This window comes from Cyanistes caeruleus, chromosome Z (assembly GCF_971803275.1).
Source record: "Cyanistes caeruleus chromosome Z, bCyaCae1.hap1.1, whole genome shotgun sequence".
In the NCBI taxonomy this organism is placed as follows: Eukaryota; Metazoa; Chordata; class Aves; order Passeriformes; family Paridae; genus Cyanistes; species Cyanistes caeruleus.
Window position 1 is genome coordinate 53466252 of NC_141732.1, and position 10360 is coordinate 53476611.

Consider the following 10360-nt stretch of genomic DNA (forward strand, 5'->3'; position numbering starts at 1 on the left):
TGCTAAATAATTTTTTTTCTTTTTTCTTGCACAGAGCAATAAAAAGGAAGAACCCAGCAGTTTTACTGCCAGTACTTCCCTTAGGCTTTGTATTTTCTTATCATTATGATGTGGGCTATGGGACACTGTTGCAAAGGATCAAAGGTATGTAAGTCTGTCCTGTTCTCATGTAGAACCAAGCTTCAGTTAACCTGTTACATTTTTTTCAATGGCTAGGAGAAAACTTGTAAAAGATGTTTGGGTTTTTTTGGACATAAATATTATGTCTCATTTTTATCTTCTGTTAAAATCAAATATTTTGCTAGTCAAGAGTACTCACTGTACTTTTACAGCACTTCTTTTCAGTTAAGACTGTCAATTTCTCCTCTTGTTTCAAAATATTTGAATGCTAAGCTTATAAATACAGCTGATGTAAGAACTGCGTATTTGGGAGAAATGACAGATCTGGTGATTTCCTTCTGAATTCCACTCCAATGCTGTTTTTTGGGGAAAGAGTTTGGGATTACAAAATGAAGGAATGCAGACATGAATCACAGCCTTACACCTCCATGACCAAACACAGTAGTCAGGTGATGACATCACTGCAGTGTCCTGCTAAGACTGAAGAAGAAAGGTGAGTCCCAGAAAGCAGGGTCTTGCTTCACACTTGTCCCTTATCTATGTGATTAAATTATATACATTGTGTTAAAGTTTATGGAGATGCATTTATGTTAACTCTGATTCCTAGTGAAGGAGACTGGCTCAGTGAGTGTTGACTGCAGGTGAAGACAGCATTGGGCCATGGCTTGTCAACTTCACAAATTGTCTTAGTTAACTAGCTTGTTTGTCTTGTATGCTACTGGCACAACCATATTGAAACAAAATAAAAATTTGTTTCAGCTCTTGATCTTTAGCCTCCAGATCTAGCCTTTCGTTTTCCTAACTCTGTATGCTTCACTGAAAATAGCAGTAGGTTAATTAGACAGTAGTTTCTGCTGCATGCAGGTGCAAATACATTTAGGTGATGCAGGAGTGTATACCTGTGAACGTTTCCTCAACAGCATTCAACAAACTTCTTTGGATTTTAGTATGAAGGGATTAATATGAAGCTATGATTTAATATGAAGCTAAGCAAAGGGAAGAAGGGGCAGTTCTTGTAAATCAAGGTGTTGAAAGGGAGATTAGTACACAGAGCAGAATTAGCACTTGGAATTTAGGATTTGTATGTAATGAGTTTACTGTGTACCGTGCAGTTGTGTACAGATTGAAGAGGGGCAGTATGGTGTCCTATTGCTTTCCAAATGGGAAGTCGTCTTCATCCCTTCAGATTTGCTAGGAGAGCTTCAGCAGTTTGAAAGGCTTGTGAAAGTGCTGTGCAGAAAAGAAACCGTGGAGCTGAATACAAAATAAAATCGAACATGCCAAACTAACTCTGTCTTTTCCAGAATGGTTTTTTTTTTTGGACAGAAGAAATGTGGTAGATCCATTATAAACTCATGAAAGCACTTGATGTGGTATTACCTAAAGATTAAGTTAATGTGAAAGACATGGGAATTAATAAACAGGTAAGCTTGGGAATAAAGAAATGATACCAAATTTTGTGCTTGAAAAGGAAGGTTAGGCTTCAGCAGGGTTGTTACAATATTCCTCAATATTTGGCCTGGATCTCCATTTGTGTTATAGCTGAAATTATGACTAGGTTATCCTGATCAAATCTTTGGTTGACAAACTTGAGTAAGTTCATCAACAGAGAAGAAATGAACTGTAGTGCAAGAAGAGCTGATGGTCTGAAGAAATGAGACAACAAAATAGGATTCAATTTGATAATGTCAGAAAAAACTAGGGACTGATAGGGATTTCTGCCACCAGAGCTCACCAGATGGAAATAGTAGAAAAAGGAAAAACTTGAATGCCGATGCTCGCGGAATGAGTATAATCCAATGGTGTGATGAAATTGAGAGTTGAGCAAAGTCTAGAAACATCAAGCATGGTTTCCTACTATCACAACATGGCTGAGGTTGGAAGGGATCTCTGAAGGTTGTCTGGTCCAAGCCCCCTACTCAGACCTAAGATCATGTATAGCAAATTGCCCAGGAAAATGTCCGAAAGGCTTCTGAATATTTCTGGGGATGCATATTTCACAACCTTAGTACAAGTAAGAGTACAAATGGGAAGGTGCAGGAAAATAATAACTCCTGTGGAAATTTGCATGTAATTTAGATCACTTCTGTAAAGGGAATCTGGAATTATACTGAAGAGCTAAAACTATTGGGAATGACAAGCTGCCTTGCAAGAGAAAAAAAAAGTGATTAATTTGTTTAGCTTTGTAAAAAGACATGACAGATTTGGGTCTACAGATCCTACTTAAAGGATGGAATAAAGGAAAGTAAGAGTAGGAAATTAAACTAATTACCAATATCAGCACTAGATTAAAAGGAAGTGGAATAGCCTGACTGAATCTGGTCTGGAAATGAGGTTCAGGAGTTCATTTTTATTTTAAGGTTAAAATTACGTAGTTGAAGAGAAGGTTTTATGACAAAATTGACCTGCAGCCACAACACTTATTCTCAATACTCAACTGATCCCCATGTTCACTCTCATGGCTTTGCCAACCACTTCTCTGCTTGTCTATTTATTCTGTTGGTGCATGCCATGCTTAATCTGTCTGGTGTAACAATGAACATATATGGTGTTCTCTTTACTGTTCTTTCTTTATCTGGTCTCTTTCCTCCAGGGTATACCTATCATCAACCTCATAGCCAATTCCCTCTCCTAAAATAATATGCAGTTTCTGTGCTGCATGGTGAACCTTGTATCTGAGCCACCTTGATCATATAGGTTTGCATATGCTGCCTTTCATCCTTTGGAATTGTTTTGTACCCCTGAAAGGTTTCATTGTTTCTCTTTCTTTAGGCATTTTATCTCTGATCTTGTTTACAGTTTTTTTTCTTCTGTCTCTAGCCTACTTGACCAAGAATTATCTCATTATTTTAGTAGTCTTCCACACTGAAATATTAGAAGGGTATTTTTTCCCACCATATAGCTTGGGCTAATTAAAATTCTAAACTGACAACATAGAGGGAAATAGCTGTTTTAAGTTCTTCTTGTGCTGTTGGAAAGCCCTAAGTTTCCAGACCTGTGTATCAGGACCTAATCTTTTGGATGTGTCAGGGTTACAGAACAGCCATCAAACTATGTATTCTAAACCTCTGAGGACGCAAAGAATCAGTCATGGACCTGCTATCTGTGTTCATGGCCTTGCTGTTTTGCTTTTCCTCCCAGTCCAGTGCACACTTGTGGTGTTTTTCATACAAATTATTGGAGGAGATTTTATGGCCAGCCTCTAATTGCACAGAACTTCTCCACTAAGCAATGGAATTCTGGCTACCTTTTCTAAGATTTACATAGCTGAGTTCTTACGTCCTGAGCAGTGAGTGGGGCAATATCCTTTAGTACATGTGAGGGACAGACACAGAGATTTGCCTATCTATATCTCTGTCCCCAGGATCTCTTGCTAGTTCATAATCAGATGCTATATGCAAATGACTGATGTGGGAGTGGTAACCAGTGTTGGATATTACCAATGGTCCCAGGCACTGTAGGAGCATACCAATGACAGCTGGGAGATGTCAACACTCAGACCTCCTCTCTAGAATGACTGCAACCTTGACTGCATTGCAATATTTAGTCAGGCTGATCACACATAAGTTTTCAAACAGTTTCAAGCCACTGCTATAAGAATCACCAAACTGGGACTTGAGGCATAGATAAACAAGATTTTTTTGGCATGGTGCCAAATGGCATGAGCCAAAACAAATGCATTCTTTGGCTAATCTTCTTCTTATATCACAATCAGACCACCACAACCTGTGTATGATGTTCAGTCTGTATCTTTGTTTTTTGGATTCTCTGTCCTAGAAGTTTTCATTCCAGGCTTACCCAGAGCATTTTGCACTCTACAACTTTTCCCTGCTATGCTTCATGTTTCAGTAACTGTCTTAGCAAACCTTTTTGTGAGCAGTGTGCTTTGACCAATGCTTCTTCAAGTCCTGTGCTGCCCACATTCTGACACTTTTCAGGCTAGTCCTGAGGCACAAGAAAAACTGTGCCCAAATACGGTACATCTGTAGCACTGTGGTTACTTGTTAAAACTTATGTGTACACCTTCATGTGTTTGTCTGATCCACTTTCTTCTCAGATTCCTAATTACCCCACCGGTCCGAAGTTCCTTAGAGATGACTTTGCTGATATATTGACATCAGATTGTTTGTGAAATAGATAGCTAAGACGTGCTATTTTGCTAATGTGGTCCAAACAAGAATAGCTAAATTAGTTTCTTATGTTTTTTTCCTCATTCTTTGCTTTCTGTCTGTAAGGCTGAGGAAATTGACTTTTTTTTTTTTTTTTTTTTTTTTAATAGGTGAAGCAGAGAACATACTTGATACACAGAGCGCTTTGCTAGAATTGCCAAAAGGACCTCTCACATTTGAGGATTTGGAGAAGATCAGAATATCTCAGAACAATTTATTCAGAGAAAAATAGGAAGATGGTATTAAAGCTGCATATCTGAAATGTGATTATGATACTGCATTTCAACATAAATAAATCATTAAAAATTTGATAAGATTATGAGCTCTTATAAAAAATTAATTTTTTTAATAGTACTTTCAAAAGAAATCTGTTTCATATTATATGTATGTCTTTAAAATATTCCTTGTTCTGTAGTATATTTTCCTTGATTATAATGAAATACTGAATTTGCATTGTCTATTCAGAGTCTTAAAATAACTTTCACCTGCAATAAAAATGTCTGGTGCTGACCTAACACAGTATGGTAATTGGCAGTTTTAAGTTTGTATAAATATATATAAATTATATAAATAAATAGATACCGATTTCAAATGTATTTCAGGATACACAGCTCAACTTGAAGTCAGGAGCAGGCAGTCAGTTTTTTTGAAAAATAAGACACTTTTTGTTTGTTGTTCTTTAGGCAGTGAAGTCACCATCTCTGCTCCAAATTCTGATGGAATAAACAGCTTTTATCAGAAGTAGGTTCAGAAGTAAACACATAATTTGCTAACTGTGTGTTTTACTCTTAGGGAAAACTGTGTTAAAGTATGAGCAGAGATAGTTTCTGAAAAAGAGGAAACAAATTATGTAGCTATTTCCTGAGTCTTTATCATGCTTGTCCAACATTCTGAAACTCAGGATAATTTGGTTTTTTATAATTGAAATCAGAGTTTCACTACTAAGATGAATATTAACTTTGGCTAACAGCAAGCAAAATTATTAATGCATGTTTTTATAATGGGTAGATCCAAGTGGCCTTGTAAGTACTGAAAAACTGTGGGATTTTTTCCATGCCTTTACTCTAGCATGGTAGATACTGAGAATATAGTTTTAGTGTACTTTAATGTTCTGATGCCACACTTGGAAAAAAATTAATCTTTCTGTATTGGAAATCTTGTTTAGAAACAGATTATTTTGTGTTCTGGATGGAAATTATTCTAGCATTAATCTAATTGTGGAATGAAAAACAAATGCTCAAAAAGCATCCAAAAATGAATTAAGCTGAAGTCTGTATTGACAATTTGTTGACTTAAAAATTAAATTCCAGCTGGAGATAATGCCCCAAACATGATTTTGAAGACTACTTAACTAAACTTAGAATATTGTTACAGTAAGACAGGCAAATATATAATGAAACAAAAGCTTCTGAATATAGAAGAAATTAATAGCACAGTTTCCACAGTCTGACTTCTGAAAGTGCACTCACTTCTGCATTCAGTCACTTCTGTAATTGGTTCTGTCTTCTGCAGGTTGACAATGCATACTGTCTGTAACTGATTTCAAATGGGATGTGTTTTAATAGTCCGTGTAATAAAATGAACACAAGTACTCCACTTTCTTGCTCTGTTTTGAATAACAGAGTGTTTGCTATGCTTCCTCCGAGTTCTGAAATCCACCTTCCTTTAATTTTGAAGAAGTCTTGTATGTTTTGATATCTGTCATCTATTGATACTCTTTCTTCCAAAAATGAAAAACAATTGAACCAGCCTTTTGGGGTATTTCTATGTCTGTGCCTTTTAGCCCACGTTTTATTCCCGTAAAAGACGTTTTCAAAAAAGATTGGTTTTAACAGACCACACAACAGTTTTACTCATAAATCTTAGGAACTTAGGAAATACCCTAATTGTATCCAATGTGAATTAGGAATCAGTAGCTGAGTGCTCATGACAGGTTCCTGGCTATGGTGTTTGATCAAATGCCAGTGTTAAAGGGAGCAAAATAATGGTAACAGTTTTAGGAGATAATAAAGTAGCTATATATTACTCTATCCAAACTAAATTTATTTTTTTTTCCCCCCAAAGTTTGAATTTAGATCAATAACATTAATCTATTGCAAGACTCCACACCGAAATGTGACTTAAATGCGATAAGTTCAATTCAGTATAACACAGAATCAGTAAATTACACCAAATTTATTAAGGAAAAGGCTCTAAGCAAGATGGTCTAACCCAGATATAGATGAAAGTGGGCTATATAGAATATGCCAAAAATCATCAAGGAGTTAAGCGTTATTCACCTTTATTGCCCTTATTTTCACTGTTTGCTTTACTTTTTCTTTTTTTTTTTAAAAAAAGCATGCTTTTGTTTTGAAGAGGCTCATTCTTTGTTGCAGAGTTAGTTATTCTACTGACAGTGTATTAATCAAAATGGTTGCATGTGCTGTGCACAGTCATATCTGTCACATAGTGACAGATACAGAATAACTGAATGGCGTAACTTCCTTCAGAGGACAAAGAAAGAAAACAGGAGTTTATCAGTGACAAGGTTTACGTTGGGGAAATACGTGTTTACAGCACATGTTGCCCATAATCGTGATATTTGTTATGGAAATAAATAAAGCACCTAAAACTTCCTGCTCCTTTTTTGTCATTTGTGCTCAACTGGCCTCTGCTTTTAGACTTACTTCAATAAATCACAACAACTGTCTTTGTTTCCATGAATCACTGGGGAAAAAAAAGGAGAGCAATTCCAGGGGGAGCTTGTTCTGGCCTGAAGGCACTACTCTTCCCACCTAAATTCTGTTGGGTTTTTCTGGTTATAATGTCTGATAGCCATATCTCCTGAATCAGTGTCATTTGGAGCAGGATTGTTCTGGAAAGGTGAGAAGTCAGTCGTGATTAGGATGTCAAAATTAAGCTGTGTTCTAATTACGGATGTGTCTCATTTACAGAACCCAAGGAAGTGCATGCCACCTGCAAGCCACAGGTGCCTTCACCTCACTCTTGTTTATCTGGTTGTGATAGTGTATATGAGGATATATATATCTCATATATATGTATTGAGATATATATGTATTGAGGAGAAACAAGTAAAGTCACTTTGGCCCCAGTTTGGGCCCCTTCCTACATGTTTTGGAGTTCTTTTTATTGCTGACTGCTGTCACTGCTTTTAAAAGAAGGGGAAAGCACTTACGTGGAAATACACAAACAAAACTGTTTCTGCATTATTATTTATTTTCTTAATCAGACTTGGACTTCATTATGGAAAAATGCATGGATTTCTTTTTAATTATGAGCTTTCTTAAGATACGCTGTTTTCTAAACTGCACAACGCTCTAATGAAAGTAACTGGGTAATGCTTGTGCTTGGTCACCAATAACATTGATGCAGGGGTATTTCCCATTCCTTGCAGAATCCTGTATGGTACTAAGCAAACTTTAGAAATACTTTAAATGCACGTTTGGACAGCTTTCAAAAACTAAGTTGTTCTTGCAGCAGTGAATTGCATGAATTTGAAACGAAGTCTCTGGAAAATGTCTAATGAAATCAGTAATTTTTTTGCCTTATTGCCTGTTTTCTTTGTCTGACATTTGGGAGTCATGGGAATACGCCTTTAATTCAAGGTATTCAAGGCTACTGAGGTATTGTTAAAGGACATCTTTTTTATTTAGTACCAAGTTTTCCTGAAACCTCCTTTACCTTCTATAACCTTTGCTATTGCTCAACAGATTAATAATTTAGTGCAAGAGAGAAATATTACAATTATCTTTACTTTTTTTTTTTAGAAATTAGAAGACACAAAATACTTGCATTGAGCCAGTTCACTGGATGTGCTTGCCTTGAAACATCTTATAGATCATGAATGGATATTAGTTTCTTTGCTCTGCTGTTGTTTTTCCTTCTTTATAAAACAAACACTGAGTTACATAGTTACTTCAGATTTGTTAAATATTATTAATCTTCTGCACGTTTTGTTTTGACTAGTAGTTTTTCTAGTCACTGCCCAACTCAGGAGGTACTTTTCTTCTTTCCTTCTCCTGGTAGTGCTTTTTCACATTACTACAGCTTTCTAGTCACTGAAAACAAATCTGTTGTCTGAAGACTACTTACAGTCCCTTCAGAAGTCTGCCTGATGTGACGGTATTTTCAGAAAAAGTCCACAGAGAGACCAACAAAATCAAGGTGCTGCTCTCAAAATGCAAGTTGTAATCACCCCTGCACAACTTCTGTCTGTAGCAGAAGTTGCAGGTAAGACTTCAGCTGAGCAAGGAACAGATCAAGGTTTGTTTTTAGGGAGTTTCAAATTAGCAGCCTCCACTTCTGTGGATCACATCCTAGCAACGCTCTGGATGATGGTGCCTACTGTTGAAGAGGTGCCACTGTTTAAACAGTTAAGACTGGACCAAAAAAGAAAAGTGTCTGGGTTTTGGTTGAAGTGGAGTCCATTTTCTTTGGTGGCTGGTGTTGGCCTGTGTTTTGGATTTGTGCTGAACAGAGTTGATAATAATAATAATGTTTTTGTTATTGCTGAGCCAAGGTCTTTTCTGCTTTTGGTACTGCCACACTGGTGAGGGGACTGGGGGTGCCTGGGAGGAGGTACAGCGAGAACAGGTGACCCAAAATGAGCAAAGGGATGTCATGCTAGTATATGAAGAGGGGGGGGGAAAGGAAGAAGGAGAAAGGAGGGTTCATTTGGAGTGATGGTGTTTGTCTTCCCAAGATAGCTGAACACCTGCCTGCCCACAGGAAACACTGAATCAATTCCTGTTTTTATTTGCTTATGTGTGCAAGTTTTGCTTTCCCTATTAAACTGTGATGACTTTTCTCACTTTTCTAAGTCTCTCCCCAGTCATGCTAACAGGGGAATGAGCGAGTGGCAGTGTGGGGCTTGGTGGCTGGCTGGGGTTAAACCACAACAACTTTACTCACTATTTCAGCCCTCCACAGCCTTGTTCTAGGTCAGCTCAATGTAAAACATCCAAGTCCTCCTTGAGGAGCACAATGGAGTCTATAACTTCTCTGCTAGCACGATCATGCACCTTTCTACATGTCTTTCTACATGTCTGTAAATGTGTGTCTTCTGTGTGCTCTCCTTCTAGATGGAGTTTTGAGGGGTTTTTTAATATGCCAACAATACTCAAGAGATTGAAAGCATAGCCCTCATGCAACATGACCTGTAAACAACATCTTCAGAGTATTTCAAGAGAGATGAACTTTTCTGATTCTCTACAGTATGACTTTTTATAAAAGATGGCAGCAATCACTTCTTGTCCTGTTGTGCTGGAAAAAATAAAAACAGCCAACCACAAGTGAACAAACAAATCCAGAAGTAAAGTTTACTTCCACAGAGCACATTGTTCTGCATGGAATCCAAAGACCACCGCCTCTGTCAGCAAGAGCCTGCTGGGCCCTATGTGGGAGACAGACAGATGCGTGGAGCTTCAAATTTCTAGGATGCCCACACTGGAGCCAGGGTATCTCTAGACACTTGGATTCCTATGGCTGCCACTGAACTCAGGCCTCCTGTACAACAAACCTGAGAGGAATCCAGGCTTTGAAATCACCCTTTAAGTACCCACAGCTGAAGTACTTCCTTGAGGGTGCATTTCTTTTATTTCACTTGTTTCTGTCTTTTTATGTCAGCCAACATTTTTAGGACACAGAGGTAGTTATAGAGATTCTAGACCCGCAAGGGGAAAAACAGTCGAGATGAAGTTTTTCACTTTTTCGAAGCAATACGAAAGGGCATCAGCACTGCCATCTGGCCATGAGCAGGAACAGCTGAGGTCCAGACCCAGCGGGACGAAAAGCAGCGTGTCTCCGGGGAGGTGGGGGCCGGGAGCCCGAGGAGGGCAGCCGAAGGTGGAGGTGCAAGGCTGCGTGAACAGCCGCCACAGCTAGCTAGGGCAGAAAGAGGGGAAGGCGCTGCCCGAGGGCTCCTCGACGGCTGTTTCAGGCGCAGGGACCGCCCGGCGGGGGACGGCGGCGGCGGCACCGGGAAAGGGGAGGGGGCTCGGGGCCGGGGCCGGGGCGGTGACTCAGCGCCTCCCGCAGCGCATAAAAGGCGAGCGGCGGGCAGCGGCGGGGCT

At 38.7% G+C, this 10360-nt stretch overlaps 1 protein-coding gene across 1 annotated transcript in view; it reads left to right on the forward strand.

Moving 5' to 3' along the window:
- Window positions 1–6904, forward strand: part of PLGRKT (plasminogen receptor with a C-terminal lysine) — a 28289-nt gene extending 21385 nt beyond the window's left edge. Inside the window, exons 3-4 of the mRNA XM_023943464.2 lie at window positions 35–144; window positions 4400–6904. Coding sequence (XP_023799232.2) covers window positions 35–144; window positions 4400–4521 — 232 coding nt within the window. The 3' untranslated portion in view covers window positions 4522–6904. The remainder of the gene's footprint in view (window positions 1–34; window positions 145–4399) is intronic.
- The last annotated feature ends 3456 nt before the right edge of the window (window positions 6905–10360 follow it).